Source organism: Dipodomys spectabilis, unplaced genomic scaffold, assembly GCF_019054845.1.
Source record: "Dipodomys spectabilis isolate Male_0828 unplaced genomic scaffold, ASM1905484v1 ptg000089l, whole genome shotgun sequence".
Classification (NCBI taxonomy): Eukaryota; Metazoa; Chordata; class Mammalia; order Rodentia; family Heteromyidae; genus Dipodomys; species Dipodomys spectabilis.
In genome coordinates, this window is record NW_024870766.1 from 15,120,786 (window position 1) to 15,146,762 (window position 25,977).

At 37.8% G+C, this 25,977-nt stretch overlaps 1 protein-coding gene across 1 annotated transcript in view; it reads right to left on the reverse strand.

Moving 5' to 3' along the window:
• Positions 1–25,977, reverse strand: part of Fbxl13 (F-box and leucine rich repeat protein 13) — a 156,746-nt gene that overhangs the window by 4,560 nt on the left and 126,209 nt on the right. The window contains exons 18-19 of the mRNA XM_042684529.1: positions 21,557–21,640; positions 3,218–3,352 (exon numbers count right to left, since the gene is read on the reverse strand). Of these exons, the coding sequence (XP_042540463.1) occupies positions 3,218–3,352; positions 21,557–21,640 (219 nt within the window). The remainder of the gene's footprint in view (positions 1–3,217; positions 3,353–21,556; positions 21,641–25,977) is intronic.

Sequence of the window (25,977 nt, forward strand, 5' to 3'; positions counted from 1 at the left end):
CCCACCACTCATACCTTGCCTTTCTGGAATGTGTTTCTGTCCTGTGAAGAAGCTCAGCTAGCCTAATGGAGGTGAGACAGGTCTAGCTCTACACAGCCAATAAATGGCTACATAGACAACCTTGGGACCACACAAGAAGAACCACACAACTGACTCCCAAGATTTGTGAGGAAATAAAATGGTGGTTGTTTTAAGCCACCGAGCTTTGGGTGACTGTTTGCACAGCAAAGTGACAAATTAGCCATGTATCAGTGGTCAACCCTTTCTAATAGGTGGTAAAATGTCCACTGACCATTTCTTTTTCTTTTAACCATTATGAAATCTCTAACTGATTTTCCTTGTGGCCATTTTGAAGCCTGCAAATGAAAACAATGTCTAAAGGTTAGCCAGCTACAAAATAATTAATTAAAATTGAAAAAATATTCAGAAGGGTAGGCTTGTCCTTGAATAGTCCTTCTAGGATTATTTAGCAAATCCCTTCCTCCTCCCTTTATACTTCAAGTATTGCAGTAACACTATCTTTTGCTCAGTATCCTATTTCTTTTTTCAGGATTCCAAATTTCCCCTCCTGTAAAATGAAAGTAATTAAAAGTAGACAAACAAAAAGCCTTGTCCTCTCTTCTCCCTGTTATCAGAGATCTCTCCAGGAGACACGGCTGATAACAAGCATTTGGGGTACAATGCTTCATCATGTTAGCCTGCAAGAAGTCCTGTTGTGCGAATCCAGGCCAGGCTGGGTGAGTTGGCTCAGTCTCTTCCTTAGATATATTTCACCTGCAGGACAGACCGTGGACATTCTGAGCTGAAGGGACTGGCTAGAACAGCCCCGGCTCTTCTCCAGACCCCTGTAAACAAGATGTCCTTCTGTGCTTTAACTCTGAGGCATTCTGTCCCAGGGGATAAAGCCCAGGGTGGGCTGCTTTTGAGTCCTTTAGCTACAATGCAAGGGAAGCATGCATTCAAGACCTCATCTACCCATGGCAGCTTTCCTAAGACTTTGGGGGACTGGCTCTCTGTGAGTTCTGGGCTTCTGTTCTGATTGCCTGTCTCTACATTTTAACTTTGTTTCAGGTCACTTGTGTGTGGATAGTCTGTGTCTCCACGCTCAGACACAATGAACCCGCTACACATTGCCTCTGCCTCTCTGACAGGCAGAGATGCAGCTCCAAAGTCCTAGCTTGTTTTACATTCTCTTTCTCTCTAAAGGGTGGATATGAGAGAAATATTTTGCTATTGATGTCCAAGGATTTATTCTTTCTTTTTCCCAACTATTATTTCATTCTATCTCCTACTTCGAATCAATGTCACAAGGATCAAAAGTAAGAGCAGGGCCTAGTATACTGCTAAGGTCTTTGAAGTTGGCCTCACGATCCAGGTCCCCATCCTCTTTGAGCCACATCTGCTTTATTTGATATTTTAGGACTGGCTAAGATGAGATTTTACTATTACTTAATGGCTAGAGTTGAGGTAGCTGCAGGGAAAACCTGACCAAGAAGCAAATATTCATTTGAAAAAAAAAAATCTCCTATGGGCTTTTGGGAAGCCTGGCATAGAATGGTGAGCCAGGCGCTAGGATTTTTATGGTAGAGTGGATCCAGTTGTAGAGTGCATGCTTAGCAAGTGCAAGGCTCTGAGTTCAAACTCCAGAATCACTGAAAAATCAGTCCCTGCCCCCAGCACTCTATAATACTTGGAGGTTGTCTCTAGTCTGCTAAATTTGTCCCTCTATTTTCAAGCTTCAAAAATTTTGTCAATCTTGATCCTCTTCCTGTTTTTCTTATCACATGAGTCCTTATAACTTCATCTTCAGTCTTGGTAGGGTTTCAAGAGAGAAACCTTCCCTATTAACCCAAATCCCAAGATTTTTATTTCTTCACATAGAGCTATGCTTATATTATGTCAAAAGAAAAAGTAGGTTATATTGTATTTTGGAAAGAATGATTTTTTTTCAGTATAAGGTTTGAACCCAGGGTTTTAAACTTGCTTGGGAGTTAGCTCTACCACGTAAGTTATACCCCAACCTATTCCTTTTGTTTTTGAGACAGGGTCAGTTTTGTAGTTCAGGTTGGCCTCCAATTGACTATCCTCTTGTCCCAGCCTTCTAAGAACTAGGATTACAGGTATGTGCCACTACATCCAATAATTGTATTTTTTAAAGCGACATGCAAACCCCTCTGCAATCACTTCTTACTTCTTTGTGTGTAGGGAAATATTCTAGAAGAATAAGAATAAAATGCCAACAAATACTTATGTTTGGGTGGTGTTTGGCAGTGGACTATTACTTTCCCCTTTAAGCTTTTATATGAGTCAAATTATTTTACAATAAGTATGCATTATACATACAAATAAGAAAATCATCAAACACTCAAAACTAGGATACAGATAATTGCGTAAACTTTTAATATCACCATTTATTTGACTCATCTAAGGAAATGTACAGGGAGTTATACCCTTGTTTCACATACTATTTACTGTTGAGTAAGGCCCAAATTGAACTATTGTTAATAAACTGTTGATTAAAGCTATCACATGTTAATATAGTTTTGTCTAGAAAAAAACTAAATTATTTCTATCTCATAGAAACTGTAATCTGAGGGTTATGGTTATGATCTAACTTGAAAATCATAATCCAACATTCATTTTTCAATTCTTTTTTTTTTTTTTTTTTGGTTGTTTGTGAGGCTTGAACTCTGGGCCTGGGCGCTGTCCCTCAGCTCTTCAGCCCAAGGCGAGCACTCTACCACTTGAGCTACAGCGCCACTTCTGGTTTTCTGGTGGTTTTTTGGAGCTAAGAGTTTCATGGACTTTCCTGCCTGGGCTGGCTTTGAACCGCAATCTTCAGATCTCAGCCTCTTGAGTAGCTAGGATTACAGGCGTGAGCCACGGGCACCCGGCTTCATTCTTCAGTTCTTATACATACCTAATGCTCTATGGACTGCTGTCTTGTTTTGTTGGTTTTCTGACTACTAAATTAAATAAATCATTGACACATGTTTATATTGTCTGAGAATTGTATTTTAAACTTAAAAAAATTCTACTGTGACACTAATGAAATACTAAAGCCATTTCTAATTTGGGGATAGAGGAAAAATCTAATCCTTCAGCCATGGCAAAGAAAACAAGTTCTATAATGAGTTTAGCCTCTGATTGCTGCCCAGTCAGGATTCTTTTGCAGTGCTTTCCTTTGCCATGTCTGAGCCCTGTCTGTGCAGCATACCTTTGGACAGCCTGCAATGCTGAGAGAAGTGAGCTGAGGACAGTAAATGGCCACTGTTTTCATAATGTTATCTGTCAGCTGGGTACAATGAGAGACATCCAGGTACTCCAAGAATGGTACATTTTTACAGAATCCCTGAAAGAAATTCCAAGATCAGAGAGTTTTCATGGCTTTTCTTTAGTCTTTATTCAAATACAACATACATCTAGAGCCCTTCTACTGATGACGCTTTACTTAGCATATATTTTAGTCCCAGAAATATAGATGGCAATAAAACACTACATCTAAAATCTCTTTCTGGAAAGCAGTATGGAGGTTCCTCAAAAGACTACACATAGAGCTTCCCTATGACCCAGCGATCTCACTTCTGGGTATTTACCCAAATGATCACAAATAAGGCCACACTAAAGCTACCAGCACAACCATGTTTATGGCAGCATTATTCACAATAGCTAAGATATCGAACCAACCCAGATGCCCCTCAGTAGATGAATGAATCAAGAAAATGTGGTATATATATTCTATGTTTCCATCAGAAAGAATGACACTGCCCCATTTGTAAGGAAATGGAAAGACATGGAAAAAATCATATTAAGTGAAGTAAGCCAAACCCAGAGAAACATAGGTCCTATGGTTTCCCTTATTTGTAATAATTAGTATATGTCTAGGATAATATTAGCAGATGAGCAGAATAGCTCAATAGTTATATGTACATATGACCATATAAGATGATACTAAACAAAATGAACTCCAAAGCATGGACATAAGATATTTTTCTTTGTTGTTGTTTTTAATGTACTATTTGATTTTTTTGTTTCTTTTGTATGCTCTTCTCCCTATGGTATATCCCCTGTTGTCACTGTGTTTGATTTTGTTATCCTGGTATTGCATACATATTTATTTGAATTAGGGAAGGAGAACAACAGAATGGTGAGACAAATGACAAGGCGGGAACTAATGCAACAGCAATATACTCACAAGATAATATGTTGGAAATGATCTGTACAACTTGCAGGGGGGTTAGGGGAAGGGAAAATAGCAGAAAAAGGAGGTAAGAGGTAACAAGATTGACAAGAAATGTACTCATTACCTTACTCATGTAACTGTAACCCCTCTGTACATCACCTTGACAATAAAAAAATGATAAAAAATATAAAATCTCTTTCTAGAAAAGTCATTTACACATCAGTTTAACAGCTTAGTGATATTTAAATTCCTGCTAAAATTCCAATGAAATCTGGCTAAAATGTCAGTAATTGTTAGAGTCATGAATGGTGGGAAAGAAGTATAAATATGAGAATAGCTGGCCAAGCACTCTGGAATTTATAGAAAAAGCAAATTCTTTTAAGTTTTCATTTCTACCATTTACTACTTCTAAACTTTAGCAAAACAACCTTTCTAAGCCTCAGTTTCCTTTCCTACTTAGGAGAATTAATATCTTCTCTCTAGAATTATTTTAAGATACCAAAACATTCATCTAAAATTTTTAAGGTTAGAAAAAAGGTCTGAAGTCATTAAGAATTTTCCCCTTTATCTCAGGATTTCTAAATCTTATTCCCACTTTTCATTTAAGAAAAAAAAAGAAAGAAAGAAAGAAAGAAAGAATTGCTGTGTGCCAGTGGCTCACGCCTGTAATCCTAGCTACTTAGGAGGCTGAGATCTGAGGATCACGGTGGTTCAAAGACAGCCCAGGCAAGAAAGTCCATGAGACTTTTCAATAAACTACCAGAAAACCGGAAGTGGCGCTGTGGCTCAAGTGGTAGAGCGCTCGCCTTCAACTGAAGAGCTGACGGACAGCTCCAGGCCCAGAGTTCAAGCCTCATGACAAAAAAAACCAAAAAAACAAAAAAGAATTGAGTAATAAAAAGAAAGCTAAAAGTTTACATCTCAACAGTTATATAAGAACAAAATGATCCAGTAAAGTATGAAGCATATAAGTAATTGTGAAAGTATGTTAACTTATTAAGATGAATTAAAATACTTGGAAACAATCACCAATTCAAGGTAATACCAAAGTCTATGATCTAATGCTATCTACACACTCATTTGCTTCAGAGGTAATTCTTCACTGTGAAGCAGCCCAGGTTCTTGGGATACTGAATTAGATACTCCAGTATGTAACAATTCACCACTAATTTTTGCTGTAAGTGCTAGATTTTAGAAACCCTAGTATGTTGGTGAGAATTCCTTATTCATATGTAAAAATGGATATCTATGAGATAATATCATTTTCTTCTCATGACTAGAGTCACCAGGTTGACTAAACCACCAGTGGGTTTTTCTCCCACTGCTTATACATTTTCTCTTGTTTTACCAGTAAGTAAGACTGGAAAGAACTTTTTAGCAAGTAGATAAAAGATGGCACATTTCCAATAGAAGCAGTTAGCAAAGCAGATATGACTAGAATTATGTCATCATGTAAAGAGGCCAGAGCTTGGCTCTGTCTCTGGGGTGACTGAATTTCTGCAGGCCACAGGATCTCATTAGTTAAAGTAGGATTCACGTCCATATCAAAAGGTTGCTGTCTAGATTCTATGAAGTAATACATACACTCGATATTGTTCCTAACAAAATAGATTCTATAGAACTCTATATTATTTTCTACTGGACACAGTATTATTTTAGAGAAATAAGTATTAATTATTATTGAGATCTCTGTGTGACTCCAACAGTAACTATAAAAACTTGTTCTCACAGAAAAACAAATGTTTTTTTTTAATTAGCCACAAGTCCTCTTCTTTTTCTGACCACAACAGCCCACTGTGATTATGCTTTCCCTCTGATCTCATACAGATCTTGTCTTTTTCAACTGATTCAGCACTTACTTACTTAACTCATTCCTGCATTGTGACTTTGTATGGAAATCTGTCTTGCCTGACAACAAAATGGTGTCAAGAGATAGGTCTCTGCCATTGGAGCTCAACAAGCATAACGGGCACCCAGAGTGGTACAGACTTTAGTAGATCACTTTTAGATCACTGGAATCAATGGCTTTGAGTCTCAGCTTAGATTCAATATGCAAAAGTCTCTTGTGATATTGTCTGGAACTCTGATAGCTTGGATTGTGATTGCAAGCACATTATTTGGAACATAGCAAAGGTTCAATAAATACTAGGTAGTCTGCTAATTCCTATAGAAGTATCCTCCAGAAAACTAAGAGTCTATATTACTAACACAAGAATTCTGTTATAAACAGTAGGATATTATTATTTTCTGCCCAGAAGTTTAAGGAATCTTTCTTCTTCCCAGTGCCAGTTGGATATTTATAACATCATTTGAGGGCCATAAAAAAATCATCAATATAGGCAGACGTCTGTGGGCAGCTGAGAAGAAGCGTACTAGAAGCACACATCTGCCCCATCACGTACCCAATGATTTCACAGGTCTTGTATGGTTCACATTCCCCACTCCCGATAGAGTCTGAGGAGACAGAACTCAAGAAAGAGTATTTAGACTTTGAAAATAATGTATTGGAAGATGGCCAGCCTTAAAGGGGGATTCATGCTCTCCAGAGTTGGAAAACTCTCTTAAACAGAATCTGTCAATGTCTTCGGATTGCTTGAATCACTACAGTTCTGCTTTAGGACTTTTAAAAAGCTCTGTTATTCTTTCAAGCTGAATTTCTCAGCAGTTTTAGTTAGGTTTACTTTGTGGCACTGGGTGTGTGTGTGGAGCGGGGTGGGGGTGGGGGGACTCAGGGCTTTGTGTTTGCTAGGCAGTGCTTCACCATGTCCCCAGTCCTTTGTGCTTAAGTTATTTTTGGTATAGTGTCTTACATTTTTGCCATAAACTCAATCCTCCTATTTTCTGGTATAGCTGGAGTGACAGGCTCATGTTACCGTACCCATCTTATTAGCTGAGATGTGGGGGAGTGAGGGTTTCTCACAAAGGTTTTTGCCCTAGCTGACCTCAAACTTCAAACTTCCCAATCTTCGTTCTCCACATAGGTAGGATTAAAGGAATGCATCAACACACCTAAAATACATAATTTCTTTAAAAATTGTAATGTTTGTTCCTGATGTATACATGATAGCATTCTTCTTTATGGAAAATGTGAGGCACAAAAAAACTGGACTAAGGTTTAAGCTACATGACAGACAAATATTGGGAGCTGAGGTCAGAACTTTTCCTCGTACAACTCATATTTTCCTCTAGAGATGTTTAAGTCATATTAAGTACTTAAGTTTGCAGGCATGTCTCAACATAATCACTTATGAAATCCTATCTTTCCCCTGACAGATAAAATAATATGCATTTATGGTTCCAGTTCTGCAGAATCCCTCATTTATCAACACCACTGCTTTTGTCTTCTGGGAAAATGCTTCACTATGCTTCTTCCACGTCAGTGTTTTACAATGAAGACAGAGAGAAAATGCAAGAATTATCCAATTTGGGTTCCTTCAATGTATCAGCCAACTTTGCTGTTGGGTTAATACAGAAAAATTTCACATCATTGAGTAAAACACTTTGTGTCTCCCAAGTTGAGTTTTACTATGGAATATTAAATGACTGCTTTCTGACATTGGGTATACAGAAGAGACTGAAATTCACTCACATTTGCTGATCATCACAGTACAGTACTTCTGATTTAAACTATCTTGACAGGTGGCCACTCCTAGTCTTGAGAAAGCTGTCCATACGCATGACAGCATCTCTTGACTCCTTGCCTGAGGCAAAGTTGTTTTTTGATACTTCTAGAAAAATATTGTGCTCTCAAGAATCCATTTCTATAAGGAAGACTATTTTGGGTTGCCTCAAAGGCTAACAATGCATGTCACAATTTTAACTCAAAAGCTAAGCACAAAATTCTAGTTTCTTGGACTTCATATGACCATGAGCTATAAAAGTACTCTACCAAACATGGCCTTGCTCCCACCAGGCATCAGAGCAGGTGGGACTGGTCATGGCCTGGACAACAAAATCAAACTGGAGAGTCTGAGGGCCAGATCTCATTTGAAAACAACTGTATTTCCACTCTCCCTGCCCAGAAGCCTTCTAGGCTGAGCAAGGCTTAGCTAACGCCCAACCTCAGAGATGTACCCTACTTTTTGATATGAAAAGAATTTTCAAGGGAAAAGGAGTCAAGGCCCATGCAAATATCCTCAAAGACACTCAGAGTAATTTTTTTTTCAGAATGATATGGCGATTTGGGGAGAAGTTTGGGCTTCAAATCAGCTCAAGTATGGATTATAATTCTGCCATGCAGCGAGACATCCTCTAAATACCCCGTTGCTCTCTATTTTTGTCCTTCTCACATTATACTTGTATTATAGATATTTATGTGACTTTTGTCTCTTGCATTGCAGCTTTTTGAGGGCAGAATCCATGTCTTAATTTATCTTTGTAGCCCCAGTCCCTAGCCTGAAGATGAGTTAGAGACAGGTGTCCAAAGGGAGTGGGAAATACTTCTTAACAGATGGTCCCCAAAATATACCAGGCCTTCTACTCTTCAGAACTGTCAGAGACAGTGTACAGTATCATTTATGAGCAGGATCTTAGAGAATGTGGGCCTGAGTTCAAGGTATGCCACTAGAAGTTTCGCATTTCTGGATAAGTTATCCAACTTCTCTGACTTAATATTCTCTGCAATCTGTGCATAGCATGATACCTTAACATGGTACCTATTTCACAGAGTTATTTGTGAAGATTGAATAAGATGATATGAATAAAGCAATTATTATCTGGCACATAGTAGGCAGTTAGTAAAGAATAGCTAATACTATTCTTTGTAATCACCTCTATGGCTCTGTTCACCATATTTTAAAAATCATAAATACCACAGTAAAAACATTTTGAGCAGACACATTCAGTAAGTGTCTGTTAATGTATTTTACAAATTACATAGATATACAATTGCTTAAATATATTATATATTAAGACATTCTAAAACAAAGTGTATGAGATTTAAAACAAACACAACGAAACGTCTTAAGAATTCTGACATTTTCTTGCCACACCAAAAAAGACTGTCTTGTTCACTTGCTAGAGCAAATGCTGCCTCTGGAGACACCTACCCAACAGCAGAACACCTTTGGTTGTCTGTTAATAATGATGAATTGCTGTCTGTATGGGTTTTAATAAGTTGGTAAAAATAAGGGAACTTTTGTTGTTGTTTGTTGTAGGGCTTGAATCCAAGGCCTAAGCACTGTCCTTGAGCTCTTCTGCTCAAGGCTAATGCTCTACCACTTGAGCCACAGTGCCACTTCCACTATCCTAGTTGTTAATTAGAGATAAGAGTCTCACAGACTTTTCTACCCCCGCTGGCTTTGAACCTTGCTCATATCTCAGCTGCCTGACTAGCTATGATTACAGTCACCAGTGTTGAGCAAGGAATTATTTTTAAAACATGAGATGTGACAGGAAAAAAAAGATAACTAACGGGGAAGGATTGAAGAATAAAGGAGATGTATCGATAGAGAATGCACATTGGGAAAACTAAAAGGAATGGTCAAAATATAACCAAACCAAAATATTTTTCAATTATATTTGGTGATTAAAATTTGTTGAAAAAAATTCCAAAACAGTTTAAATTTTAGAATTATATATATATATTTTTTGGGGGGGTCCGGCCATGGGGCCTGAACTCTGGGTCTGGGCGCTGTCCCTCAGCTCTGCAGCTCAAGGCTAGCGCTCTACCACTTGAGGCACAGCACCACTCCCGGCTTTTTTCTTTTTGCTTATGTGGTGCTGAGGAATCAAACCCAGGGCCTCATGCATGCAAGGCAAGCACTCTACCACTGAGCCACCTTCCCAGCCTCTTAGAATTTTATATTTATAAAACAATGAGTCATGGTTGCATAAAGGGAAATCAAATATTTTTCTGGTAGCCTGTGACATATTATTCCTTATCTATTTATCTAAGATAAGAAAAAATGAGTATACAGTCATTTAATTACTTCCCCTCTAGGAGAAAAGAAGAGCAGAGAAATGTAAAGGTATATTACCAGCATGAAAAAGTTGATGGGTTTCTATTTGCATGGCTACCCAGCCATTTACTTATGTAAGAAAAAGGCAACGCATAATTCTTACTCTTTGATTTCTAAGGAACAATAAGATCATCAATACTGCTTTGATCTCTCTTTTGGGACAGATAAAATAAGAGATAATCTAATCAGGAGAGGTTATCAGCCTGACAGGAAAAAATATATATATGGTTTAGAATCTGAAGTTATATCTGTGGCTTTGAGCACATCATTTAGCTTTGTGTTTCTTTGTTTATAAGAAAACATAAACAATTCTATCTCATGAACTTTGGAAGGTGGAAACCATGTATATTCTTGAAAAGCACCTGGCAGAAATAATACCTGGCTTTTGTCTGGCAATAATGATCCAGAAGGATCCTGGAGCAATCCTGTCTACCATTTTAAAATCTGGGAAGCAATGCTTTCAAGATGATGTGGTGTTTAAGGTGAGGAAATAGAATAAACAACACCTAATTGGAATGGATAGATGAGGTTATTAGAAAGCCTAACAGATAACTACAAGTCCTCTGAGACCTACTGCACACACTCAGTTTATGTCAGGCTAGTCAGAATGAGCAAATGCCAGCTGTGCCACTTACAAGGGAACCAAAAACAGATTGACCACTTGGGTTTAAAGCAAAAGAATATAAAATCATGCTATTAGTTGGAAAGAAGAAATCTGATGTTTATTTTCCCTGCCTTTTTATTTTTGCCTGCAGACAATCTGACAGGTTTTGTTTAACTTTTGGCAAGTTTCATCTTGCATAGAATAAACTAATGTCTCAGGGGGTAGTTTAAGGGATAGGAGAGGCCTCCTAAGGATGCTCTTCCTTCTAACACGTTCTCATAGAGAGTTCTTCTCTGTGGATGGTCAATATGAAAATAACAGATGTGCATGTTCATTTAGCAAGTCAAGCAGAACTTCAGTTGTCTGAGAGTGGTTCTCCCCAGTGGGGATGGGCAAGATGCCAGATTTGTGTGGGGAGTTCTCAGCTTCAGCTGTTTTCTTAGCTAAGGAAACATGGTACCCATGGAATCTTACAGACTATGGGAATCTGACAAGCTGTCAAATCCCACATTCTCTGAACTCTAACAAGTTTCTAATTATTTTTTTAATACCAAAATATATTTTTGCAAGTTTCTAACTCTGTTGAACTGCCTGTGCAGTGGGAAACACTTTTGTGTCGAGAGCAATATTTGCTCATGGCTTACTAAGAAAAAATAATGCCTCGGTATCTTGGCAGGAACTTATTGGTGACATCCAGTTGATCTCAGGTACACTGGGATCCTGGGTGTATATAGTTCTACTTTAATGTTCAGGAGACCAATGCTTGGCATGGATATCTATAATACCATGAATTTCTGTTACTAAGCACCTAATTGTTCTAGGTTTTGTGGAGGTTGCTTTTACAATAGATTACCAGATGACTAGAGGAATTCTATCAGAGGAATTATTGCTTTGTTCCTTGGACCCTGGAAAACGTTTCAAAAACTGAGACCATTTAGGATCATTGTGATTTTTTAATCAATTATTTTAGTCAATCATTTCCCAATACTGACCTGCAGAATAAGATGACAATAGACTTTCCTTAGCAGTATGGCCAAGAAATAAAAGGGCCAAATGTCTAAATGACCTTTTTCCTCATCCAATTGAGTTCAGAGCATCTGACGAACCCAAAGGCTAATGCTTAAAGCCATGTTGGAAAGGAATCCTCTGTTTGTTGCATCCCCTGCAAGTCATGAACATAACTCTATTCCTGGAGGAGAGATGTAGTTATTGAAACCTTGTGTTTTGATAATTCCTGAGTGACTTAATCTTAGAAACGAAACAGAAATCAATATTGACTTTCTAAAAATTGTTGCTGTGTGGAACCAACATGTCTGATCTGTCTTTGGCATTACAAATCAGTATGTGTCAACTTCTACTGAAATCAATTTTGGTGGCATTTATCATCTGTTAAAAATGATTGGTAAGAATCTTACATCAACATTTTGTAACAAGTTGGAAAGTTCAGTGGTTCAAAGAATCTAAGATCAGAAAAGAATCACAGGAAGCAATCCAGCTTTTACTGTCAGGGCCCATGTAGACAATTGTTTTTGTGCTTCAGAGAAACATTCAAACGGGATGGTTATGGGCCATTCTGACTGCTAAAGAGGTGTGTGTGGTGGGGGGAGGGCTCTTGGGACCTTCCCAACCTGAGTATCTCTGTAAATGCTCCATGCTAATTCTGACATGCATAGCCCAAGGAGAAGGACTGTGAGTTCTGAGTCCCCAGCTCACATTCAGATTTGCCCTAAAGCAGACTCTCATCTGTAGAACCACTTGACTTGCTGGACAATCCTAGATTAGGCTGCAATGGATGGCATGCTGATCGTAGGATTATGATGCACTTCACAGTATGTCCCACATGGCAGCTCTTCCAGTTTCATTTCTTCAGCCCTCCTATCTAGCTCTCTAAGTTGAGACAAATCTGTTAAACTAAAGGTCAAATAAAGAAGAGAAGCAAAAGGTTATCATCTGAGAGAATGGATGAGAGGCTTAAACATAATTCAGGATTAAAGGAAAGAAGAACAACTGTCCAAGCAGGTATGGCAAGATGCAGAATCTGAGAAAGAAGAGGTCCTAAGGGTCAGTGGGGGAAGTGGAGGCTCCAGCTTCCCCACTACTACTAATACCCTGTCAGCAGAAACTGGCAGGTACGTCTGAGGGGATCATACATCAGGGCATTGCAGGGGTGGAGAACATCTAGCCCATGTATCAGATACGGTCCATGGAATCATTTGGTACATTATAGCACAGATATGCTTTCATCTGCTTTGAATCACAACTTTGTATGGCCATGAGTGATGTTATAAATATCCAAATGGCCTGTGACAAGTAAGAGCCCCCCCCCCCCCCCCTGCTACTAGATAAATCTTGAAAAGGCTGGGGTAGTATCTCAGTGGTAAATGTTTAGCCTCCAGGATTAAAAAAATGTTTTCAGTTCAGTTACTGAACAAGGTGTTACCTTTTCACAAAAGTAATAATTTGAAAAAAGGCAGTTTGAGCATGGTCTTATTTAGAAGCATGATATAGCTTAACTTATTAAGTTATTTTCAGCTCAGCAATTGAAAATATATGTATTGCCCCTCTTATTGTACTAAGGATGTTTAGGAGCCCTTCTGGATGGATGTGAGCAAAGCACCTGATTGCTGAGAAAGCCACAGGCCTCATCTATTAAAAACAGCCCACCAGCCCTGTGGTGAAGATAAAGGCATGTGCTTGGACACTCATAGATGAAATGTTCTTCCAGAGGTGACAGCTCTTTTCTTGGCTCCTGTGCCTCTCCGATCACTGACTTTACTTCCGAGCTCTCAAGATTGGATTTAGAACTACCTTCAGATTAGTCATTCCCTTTGAAGGCTACTGATTCAGTCACTGTCCATGGCTCCTCGGGAATGTTTGAGATTTCTAGTTTCCAGTCTGTCATGTAAAGAGCTTGGAACTTATCACTCCATCCTCCAAACAAGAAAAAGTCTAAACAAACGAACACTCTCCCTAGAGCTGTTGGATGATTGAAGTCAAAGGGCAAACTACATCTCTGAAAACTGGAGAGACAGGAGAAGACAGAATCAGGACCTAGGAAAAGACCCAGTCCTAGCTAGGGCCAGGGCCAGCTGGAATAGTTTAGGGTAAATAACTAACTGCTGGAGACTGAGAATAGACAGTGTAGAAAAAAATTCCCAACCACCCAGGCTTAAATAGGTTCCCATGTTTTCAGGAGTTATACCTCTTTGGAGGTTACCCTCCAAGTTCTCAATGTAAAGATGAAAGAAAAACCATTTCTAGTAAAAATCATGCTTCCAAGAAGGGAGAAATACAATTTAAAAATACTCCAAGGGGCTGGAAGGTGGCTCAGTGGTAGAGTGCTTGCCTTGCATGCTCAAGGCCCTGGGTTCGATTCCTCAGCACCACGTAAACAAAAAGAAAAAAAAAAGCCAGAAGTGGTGCTGTGGCTCGAGTGGTAGAGCGCTAGCCTTGAGCTGAAGAGCTGAGGGACAGCGCCCAGCCAAGAGGTCAGGCCCCACGACCGGACCCAAAAAAAAAAAAAAAAAGAAAAAAAATAACTCCAAAAATATCTTTTCTCAGTAACAAAGCCTTTCCTCAAGGAAAACATTTACCAGGCAATCAATGAACACTAGTCCCTTCTAGTCTGAGTATTGCCTTCCTGTCTGACAAAAGTGTAGAGGTGAGTGTGGGGGTAAGACATGTTTATAAAAATTAGATTCTTGTCCTATAGGCCCACTAAAAGACTGAGACCTAAGCAGAGTTAATCATGAGTCCCTGCCCATACACTTCACCATCAAACAAGGATCTTCAACAACAGAATTAGAAACCATACAAAATATGGCTTCAACCTACATGGTATTAAACTAGAAATCAATAACAAAGAGAGTTCTGGAAAAATACCAAAATATTTACAGATTAACCAGCATTAAATTAAAATGAATGATACATAGGACAAAATGGTTCTCAAGAGAAAATTTTAAACATTTTGAACTCGATGAAAATAAGTTCAAAATGTATGATGCACAGTGAAAGTGGTGCTTAGAGGGAAATTTACAGCACTGGATGAACAGACAAAAAAAAGTTCTAAACCCAATAATTTAAGTTTTCACTTTAGGAAACTGGAAATAAAAAGCACCAGTCAAATTCAAACTAAGAAGAAGAAAAGAAGTAAGAATATGGAATAGAAATTAGTAAAGAAAAGAACAGAGAAATCAACTAATTCAAATGCTGGTTCTCTGAAATAAATGACAGTAATATTGATTAAAAAATCAAATGAAAAAGTAAGAAACTAAGTAAAAAATGGAGGGAGGGGGGAGGGTGAACAGACACAAAACTCTAATACCAGAAATGCAAGGAAGATTGCACACTAATTACATGCACATTTTAAGTAAGAGGGGCTGGGAAAGTGCTCAGTGGGAGAGTGCTTGCCTTGAGGCCCTGGGTTCGATTCCTCAGCACCACATAACCAGAAAAAGCTGGAAGTGGTGCTATGGCTTAAGTGATAAGAGATTGAGCCTAGAGCTGAAGAGCTGAGGGACAGCACCCAGGCCCAGGGTTCAGGCCTCACGACTGACAAAAAAAAAAAAAAAGATTAAGTAAGAAACATTATGAACAATAGCATACCCACAAATTGGATAACTTTGACAAAATGAATTTATTCTACCAAGACTAACACAAGAATAAATAACCAGAATAGGCCTATATTTATTAATAAAATTGAATTTAGGATTTAATAAACTAATATAAGAAACACTATTCTCAGATGGTTTCACTGGTGAATTCTACCCAGTGTTTAAGAAAGAAATGATACTAATGGTCTACAGTGTGTTCTGGAAAATTGAAGCAGAGAAAATACTTCCTAATTCATTCTCAAAGGCCATCATTATTCTAATACCCAACGCACACAAAAACACCAAGAAAGGAAAATCAACATGAGAGATCAAATAAAATCCAACATGTGTGTAAAAAAATTCATACACCTTACTCAAGTGTGATATTTAGATATGAAATGCTGGCACACAATTCAAATATCAATGCTTGGCTGGGTGTCGGTGGCTCCCATAAAATCCTAGCTACTCAGGAGGCTGGAATCTGAGGATGCTGCTTCAAAGCAGCCTGGGCAGGAAAGTCTGTAAGACTCTTAACTCCAATTAACCACCAGAAAACCACTGTGGCTCAAGTGGTAGAGCATTTGCCTTAAGCTGAAAAGCCCAGGGACAGTGCCCAAGTTCAAGCCCCATGACTAACAAAAAAATAAAAATAAAATAAAATATAAAATTTATGTTATCCATCATATTGACCAGCTAGAAAGGATAAACCATGTGATAATATCAATAGATGCTGAAAAGGTATTTGACAAAAACCTAAGACAAGTAAACAGGCATTGAGACCCCTCTCTGCATCCCTATTTGACATGGTATTGGAAGTCATGACTAATGCAATAAAACAAGAAAAAAGGCACATTATTTGAGAAGAGAGAAATAAAGCAAGCTATCTTTGTTTACAAATAAAATGATCATTTATGTTGAAAATTCTGAAGAACCAATAATAATAAAACTTCCTGCAACTAAAGGCAATTAAACCTTAGTTCAAGATATCGTATGGAAGATCTCAGAATGTTCCATCTGCCCATTTTGATCCTATGATCTGTTCTAGAAAATAGAAGATTCAACATTCAATCAGTCTTATATAAGAGGAAGGGGAGAGGTATGTGTGAGAGGCTGTATTCTGGAAATGAGAAAGTGATAGAGAAACATGACTCAAGTTGAACAAAGACAGGGCAGAAAAAAACCCCAAATCTCTCCTTTTTGGGGCTCCTACATACTTATAAGTTACCAGAGACTCAGTGCTGATTTAAATGCCAAAGCAGGCACATGTGTGTGCTAGATCCACTACAAAACTAGCGGGACCTGGGGAAATGTTGCCAATCACAGTTCCTATACTATTCTCATAGTATTCTCTAGAAGACTAGCAATTCAGAGCATGTTATGAATAAATTATTTTTTCCATGTGATCTTCTTGTCATTAAAAGCCATTTGGCTATAAAAAAATAATCTCGATCTAATCAAACCTAAATAAATGACCAAAATCTTTCATTAACAATATTTATTTTTTAAATTTACTAATATATTTTGGCTTCTTTGTTTCTAAAGAAAGTACAACACTAATAATGGGTAATACTTATTGCACACTCACTCTGTGTCATAGACTAGGCTACTTAAATGTCGTAGATCATCTAATACTCACATGAAGACTATTTTTATATTAGCTTCATTTTTCTTACAAGTAAGGAATCTAAGGCCCAGAGGAACACAATTTTGGTCTGCCAAAATGGGAAAGTTTTAAGACTGTAGCAGATGTTGGAAAACTACAGTCTGTGGGGCAAATTTGGTCTGCCAGTTATTTTTGTATGACCCACATGCTAAAGATAGTTTTCATATTTTTAAATGATTCAAAGAATCAAAAAAAATCTGAAATTCAAATTTTATTGTCCATAAGTAGAGTTTTATTAGAGCACTGCCACTCATTGTTTAAGTATTGACTATAGCCACTTCACACTATAATAGCAAAGTTGAGTTGGGACAGACAGTATGGACCTTCACAGAACATCTTTACCAGCATGTTACCAGAAAAGCTGGCTCCTTAAGCCATACCCAAAGAAACATAGATCCCATGGTTTCCCTCATTTGTAATAAATAGTATATGGCTAGGATAGGCCTGGCAGATGAGCAGGATAGCTCAATGTCTATGTACATTATGACCACATAAGATGATGCTAATCAAAATGAACTCCAGGATAGGGAAACAAGAGATTTTTCTTTGCTGTTGTTTTTAATGTACTATGTGTTTTTAATGTACTGTATTTTAATGTACTATATTTCTTGTGTGTTTTTTCCTATGGTTTATCCCCTGTTGTCACTGTATTTGATTTTGATACTCTGGATATTGTATATACATTTGTCTGAATTAGGGAAGGGAAGGGGAACGACAAAATGGTGAGACAAAGGACAAAGGGTGAACCAATGCAACAGCGATACTCACAAGATAATATGTTGTAAGTGAACCCTACAACTTGGGGCAGGGAAGCTGGGGGGAGGGAAAGTGGGAGAAAATGAGGGAGGGGGTAACAAGTTCAACAACAAATGTATTGACTAACTTAGTCTATGTAACTGTAACCCCTCTGTACATCACCTTGACAATAAAATGAAATTTTAGAAATGCTCTATAGTGCTAGCTCCTATATGGTTCCCCAGCGTAGTTCCTACATGAGTAGTGGACCATTGAGAGGCTGGATGGATCACTTAACTTCGTGTGGTGGAGTAGGAGACTGAATTAGTATAAAAACTAAGACTTCTCACAGCTAGGCCCCACTCTTCATACTGAGTATTACTTTTGTCTAAGAGTCCTAATCTGTGTACTTAAGAACCTTGCCATTGAAGTGGATAGTTTGTTTCTAAAATTAAAGTACAAACAACACAAATTTGTTAACAAATTACTACCATTTGCTTTGAATACTGGTAATCATTTATTAGTTTCAGTCTAGATTTCTAAGCTAAATACATGATTATTATCTTATAGCATCTCCATACACAATTTGAGTTTAAAACTATATAGACATATTGATATATATAATGAATGTGTATGCATACATGCATGTATGTAAAGTAACATGTAATGTTTGTAGTGTGATATATACAAAAATGTGAATATATTTAATTTATACACATATGCTAGACATATAATTGTGTATTTGCCTATCACATCTAACTTACACATTTATATCACATGCACTTTTACTGTTGCACATACCCACATGTCATTTTTGTGAGAATCATAATGCAACCTGATTTTCCCCTGCTAAGGCTTATTATTAGCTAGTGCAATCTACTAGCATACAAATAATCAGAAAGTTTACTTAGCTGCAAGACTCACTCACAGATCATCTGTGTAAAGAAACTCTATGCATGGATATTATGAATATTATGGATATCTTTATAGCAAACTTCATTCTCAAAAATGAGAACTAAAATGCATATTAGAGTGAATATAAAAAGTAATCCTAATAAATAATTGGATTTATTCCGTTGGTTCTCTGAAAACAATTGAAGACAAAAATATCTGTCAACTTACCTCCTATTTAAATCCATTCCTTTGCCAGACCTGACACATCATTATTTAATTACATTATTTAAATTCTCAAGAAAAGGTTTCTTAAGAAATGCCCCATTGTTGCCCTAGCAAACATCTCTTCTAAACTGCTTTTAAAGGGTACCAAGTAATTTTCATTTAAAATAGTCATTGAACATCTTATATTTTTGGAAAAGAAAATGAAAGCTGAAGAAAATAATTAAAGCCAGATTCTAACAGTCAATGCATCTGAGGCTCCAGACACACAGTCCACGTGTGCTGTAGCTTCCAGTAAAACCCTACAATGAGGTAATTTTTTTATTATTATCTTTATTACTATTGCAAAACCCAACCAGAGGTTAAAAAAAACTATTTTTCTCATTAAATGTATTATAAACTTTCAATGCCTCATGCCAAAAGGCAATTCTCTCCTATAGTTACCTTTTATAAAAACTGAGAGAGAACTGCTGATAAATTCTAGCTAATCTAAACATCTCAATTTAATCACCTTATTTTGCTCCCTTCTGTTCTCTTTTGTAGATCCAGATAAGGAAGTTGGCAGCAGGATCACTTTTTCCTCCCTACTTTTTTTTTTCCCTTCTGGTAGAAGGCAAGGAGAGAAAAAAAAAAATCACCTCATACCAAGAAATAAAGCCAACACACACACACACACACACACACACACACACACACACACACACACACACACACACACACTTCTAAAAATCAGGGAGGAGGAAACAAAAAGGATGAGATGATGAGAAAGAAAACTTTCTTTTTCATGAACATGAATGCAACAGTTGATCTGGTACAACTAACGATGAACAATTTCCATGCTCCTTTTTTACATTTTTATTAGCACCTGTTGTCTAACAGAATGTTTGACATGTCTGTATATGTATACTGTGTGCCTTGATCAGATTCTCCTCCTATGTCACTCTTCCCTCTCCCCTCTCCACTCCACATCTATACTACCAGCTGCACTGTTCCATTTTCACTCGTGCACATGAAGTGTTTGAGGCTATTTACCATCCTTTAGCCTCTCCATTTGTCCTCTCCACTCCCACTAGTACCCACACCCCAGACAGGACCTGTCTTCAGATCCAGACATTAATGTCCTTTATTTATTTTTTTCATTGTATTGCTAACTGTTCAAAGAGATCTCACTGTGGCATTTTACACATGTAATTTTATACTTTACACAGGCAAATATTTTCATCAAATTGGTCCCTTCAGTTACTCCAAGTCTCCCTTAAAATATCTCTCTTAGATCATTGGATATAAATACCAAGATTTTTAAGCTTAAAGTTTTTTTAAAATGATCTTGCCAGAGCAAGGTGCCAGTGGCACACTTCTGAAATCCTAGCTACTCAGAAGACAGACATCTGAGGGTTGTTGGTCAAAGCCAGCCCAGGCAGAACAATCCAAGAGACATTCTTACCTCTAATTACCAAGCAAAAAGCCAGAGGTGGAGGTGTGCTTCAACTGGTAGAGCACTAGTCATGAGCAGAAAAGCTAAGCCAAGAACAGGAGGCTCATAGTTCAAGATATGCCAGAATTCAGCTATACAACTACATAGTTAAAATATGGCTAAACACGTCCACCTAATATAAAGGGGTGTTTAAAAAGTGCCTAGAACCCATCTTTTTTCTTTGGATAAAGCTTTGTATAAATTCATGTTTAACCCTTAATTATAGTAAGTAAATCATAGTTTACCCTGGAAGAATCTTTTGATTTGTCTCTTCATAGGTTATATACATCTAAATGTTTGTATTTCTATTATAGAGTTATAATCTTGTCCAGTACAAAAGTATGTAATTCTTTCTAGGGGTGCTGAGGCAGAATACTTTTATATTTCTTTTTAACGATTTATATTAGTAGGTAGATTACTTAGAGTCCTGTATTCACAGACTAAAACTGAGGAGGGAGGGTTGACATTGTTTACCATACTCCTTTTAAAGAATAGTTCCTGATTGTGTTACACTTTACCCTTACATATTATTACATTGTCATGATAGTTGAGATACAGCAAAAACAACTTGAAGTTGGGTGCCAGTGGCTCACATATCTAATCCTAGCTGCTCAGGAGACTGAGATCTAGAGAACCGGATTCAAAGCCAGCCTGGGCAGAAAAGTCGGCAAAACTCTATCCCCAAAATAACCAGCAAAAAACAGGGGCTTGAACTTGGGCTGGCACTCTCCCTTGGCTTCTTCAGCATTAAGCTTTCCACTTGAGCCATAGTGCCACTTCTAGCTTTTCTTTTAATTGGAGATAAGAGTCTCATGGACTTTTTTGCTCAGGCTGGCTTTGAACTTCAACCCTTAGATCTCAGCTCCTGAGTAGCTAGTGCCCAACACCAGCATCCTGCTAGATTATGTGACACTTTTAATATATACAATGCTTTCTTTATACGAGAAGAGTTTTTGTCACATGGCAGATGTCACTCTCCAAGTCCCTATTTAGCCTGTGAGTCTCACATGAAGAAAGAGGTGGGGAATGCAGGGAGAAGGGGGGAAGGGAATCTTCTGCACTTCAAGGACTACAGCCTTGAGGAAGAACCCAGAGTTCACTGTCGCTCAACCACCATTCATACATGCTCAATTTCTCATCCACTTTTGTCTACTGTGACTTAGAGTTTATTCAATTTATGCTAAACTTTTTAATCTTAATTCTTTAATAGAAGACCTTAATCATCTTACCTGAATTCCCACATCAGTGATTTTATAACACTCAGATATAGAAAGTTCCTTCAGTTTTTTATGTCTGGAAAGTATTGACAAGCCCTAAAAATGTAAAGAGCATTTCATGAATAATTTAGTACAGATGGTACGTTTCCAATCACTACTTGTTCAAGCTAACAGCATAAAAAAGACAACCACTTATGCAAACTAATTAGCTTCTGTCTTGTAACTTCTTGATATTTAAAAAAGCATATAATCATGTTGACTAGAAAACAAACTATTAAGTAAAATTTTCCTGTTGTCTCAAATGGTTTATAAAGTGTTAGAGAATCCCAGAGCAAAATAATTCAAGAAGTTAAGCTGCTATGTTTCCTGATAAATGCCGGCTGAATCACCCTTTCTTTGAAGATACTCCATGTGGCTAATGTTTTTATATATATATATATATTCAATTAACCTAAGAAACAAATATATATATATATATGTATGTGTGTGTGTGTGTGTGTATATATATATATATGTATATATATATATATATATATGTATATATATATATATGTATATATATATATATATATGTATATATATATATGTATATATACCTTCAATTAACTATCTTCCTTCTTCAGTCTTTTGAGTACTGGAATTACAGGCATAAACCACTACCCTCACTTATATTCATCATTTTATATTTTATTTTCAGGGCTGGTTTACATTTTATCGATCTTAAATACAACATTTGGAACATAATTGAAAATGATTTTTTTCCTGAATGTACAGATTAAATCCTCTCATTTAAAGAAAAAAGAGAAAAATCCAGAAAAGAAAAGAATGATTAATTTAGCTACTGTTTAAACTGTGGTTCTGATTTTGCTCAAAGGTCCTATAAACTACTGCAAAATCTCTCAGTTGATTTTTTTTAATGTTATAGTGTCTCTGTGTCTTTTGGTAGGAACACATTGTTTTCTTCCTCATTTCCAAACAAAGAATAGCCAAACCCCGTGGAGCCATCACATATGGTCTGCATTCCAGATGTTGATGATATTTTATATTCATGTTAGAAGAACTGGAAGAGTTTAGATATTCTCCAACAGGAACCAAATTATTTGAACAAAAATATCAAGAACTGCAAAGTTCATCACTGCATCCTATATTTGATAAGATATGCTTTATGATTCTATTATAAAACTGTCCTATGAAATTATCTCTTAAGTGTGCATTTAGATTTGTGTAGACTAGTTAGAGGTTTTTTAAGATTAGCTACAAGTAAAATTATGTCTTAAGTGTGCATTTAGATTTATGTAGACTAGTTAGAGGTTCTTTAAGATTAGCTACAAGTAAAATGCACTTACTAAATATGACGTGTATCAGTCTAGATGTTCTTTACCACTTTATTAAAACATCCTGAAAACTAAAATATTAAAACAGAATGTATGCTTAATCAATACCATTATTCATTAAAAAATAAAAGTTCAAAATTAAATTGATCAATACCATAAATGCATAGTGAGATGTCACAACTCATTTGAGGATGACTAGAATTAAAAGTCTAAACATTAAAAAGAGTTGATGCAAAGCCGAGTGCCAGTGGCTCACGCCTATATTCCTAGCTACTCAGGAGGCTGAGATCTGAGGATTGTGATTCAAAGCCAGCCCGGGCAGGATAGTCCATGAGACTTTTATCTCCAATTAACCACCAGAAAACTGGAAGTGGCGCTGTGGTTCAAGCGGTAGAGTGCTTGCCTTGAGCTGAAGAGGTCAAGCCCCATGACCAAGAACAAAAACAAAAAATGGGTTGATGAAGATGTGGACAAATTTGCATCCTTATACAGTGCTAGTAGCAACTATGGAAAATGGTGGTAGAAATCTGAAGATGGTCAGCAACTATGGAAAATAGTCAAACAGTTCCTCAAAAGTGAAACACAGAGCTGGGAGCCAACTCTGTGTAATCTTTGCTACTTGGGAGGCAGATACTGATTATGGTTCAAGGCGAGTCCAGGCAAAAAGATCCCACCCATCTCAACAAATAGTTGGGCAAGGTGCCTGTTATCCTAACTATCTAAAAGCTGATAGCAGGAGGATTGCAGTTCCAGGCCAGATCAGGCCAGGCAAATGGTTCATGAGGCTCCATCTGATTAGAATAGGCAGGTGTGGTGATATGTGCATTTCATCCCAGCTGTAGTGATAAGAGTAAATAAAAGGGTCACAGTGCAGACCAGCTTAGGCACAAAGCAAGAACCTTTCTCAAAAGTAACCAGAGAGCTGGGTACCAGTGGCTTACACTTGTAATCCTAATTACCCAGAAGGTTGAAATCTGAGAATTACAGTTCAAAGTAAGCCTAGGCAGGAAAGTCTATGAGACCTTTATCTCCAATAAACTCCCTCAAAAAAAAATCTGGAAGTAGAGCTGTGGCTCAAGTGGTAGAGTGCTAGGCTTGAGCAAAAAAGCTCAGGGATAATGCTTAGACCCTGAGTTCAAGTCCTAGGACCCCCCCCCCCCCCCCCCCCCCGCCCACACACATGGAAGAAGAAGAAGGAGGAGGAGGAGGAGGAAGAAGAGGAGGGAGGGAGGAGGGGGGGGGGGAGGGGGAAGGGGAGGAGGAGGGAGGGGGAGGGGGAGGAGGAGAAGGACAGGAAGAAGAGTAAACAGGCTGGTGATGCAGCTTACATGGTAGAGTGCCTGTCTAGAAAGTGAGAAGCTGTACTGCACCCTCCAAAACACTCCTCAAAGGTGACACTTTGTTATCATATAACCCAGAAATTAGATCCAACTCAAGACAAAACATGTCCACACAAAATTTTGTACATGAATGTTCCTAAAATATCCAAATGTCTATCAACAGATGAATAGGTAAATAAAGTGATTTATATTGATGCAATACCATGCTATTTAGTAATCAAAGGTAGTAACACAAGCTATTTTATGGAATAACCCCAAAACATAACATAAAGTAAAAGAAGTCAGAATCAAAACCCACGTATTATATGATTCCATCCATATGTAAAGGTCAAGATGGGCAAATGCATGAAAACAAAAAATAATATGTGGTTGTCTAGGGCTGACCTGGGGCTGGAACAGGGCTAGCGGTGGCTGCTAACGGAAAGGATCTATTTTTGGAGAGATAAAAATGTCCTGGAATTTGATTCTTGTTATGGTTACACAACTCTGAATATATTTTAAACCACTAATTGTCTACTTGAAATTAGTGTGTTTTTCTTGCATGTTGTGAATGGATGTATATTGAATTTTTAAAAATTATCTGAACTATTGGCCATAAAATTCCTCCTAAAGTCGAAGCCATGAGCCCCATAGGTTCATTGTTTGTTTTATTTAATACCTTGGGATGAATGTCTTAGAGGTTAGTGACTAATGCTAAACTTTTGCCTCTGTAAAAGATGAAAAGGATAGAGCAGCAAGGCAGCACAAATATAAGGAGGAAAGGGGAGACTGCAGGATGGAGTGACTGGGTTCTTGGACAAAGCCAAGCTGGAGTCCACTTCCAGGTGAGGCATCATTGCAATGTGGGTCCTCCCTGGTCTCCAGAAGCCAGCCAGACTTACAAGGGCTCTTGTAGGAGAGACGTTTATTTTCCCAAAGAGGCTAAATTTAATAACCAGGCAAAACAGGGGAAATGACTTGGCGTGGGAACTGGTGACGTCAGCATCACTGCAGGTGGTGCAAGAATCTGAGGCTTCAGGTATCCTAAGAACCAACTGTGCCTCTATAGCCCATGTAACGGAGGAAGCTGTATCTAGGAATTCCTAAGCCAGTATCAGGTTCGTTTGAGGAGAGTGTCAGACACAAGGTTCAAAAGAAAGCATAGACCAAGTCACAAGAGCCTTGTACATTATTCTAAGGAAAAAAAATGGGCTTTGACCTATGCAACACAGATGGATAGAGCTTTCCCTGTCGAGAGAATACAGGCTGCTACCTAGTGAGCATAATGAGAAGAACTAATTGGCAGGTGTGACTGCTTCCATTAGGAATGAAAAGTTGGTCTACAAGAGCTGTTTAAAGAGGAAGAAGAATTTGAAGGAAGCTTTAAAGATACAGTATGTTCTTGACAAGGAAAATAATGGGAACAGTGTTTCAGATTGAGGAAGTGGCATGGGGAGAGACTTCACTTGGGAAGTGTGAGTTGTTTTGGAAGTAATTCAGCTTGAGGGTCACTGGGCTGAGTGGGAGGGGAGACAGAACACTGCCAGGAACAGAAACATCCACACAAGATGTTGGAAGCAGAAAATCCATGAACATTTTTCCTCCAATTTTACATCTGGAATTGTTTAGCTAATGTAGATTAGCATTAGCAATAAATGAGTTACCAAATGTTGGGATGGTGTATTTGTCTGCATATCTGTGTGTTTCTGTGTTGTGTACTTACTATACAGCTGAGTCATACTACTTCTGGATTTACAATATCACTAACATAAATGTAAAA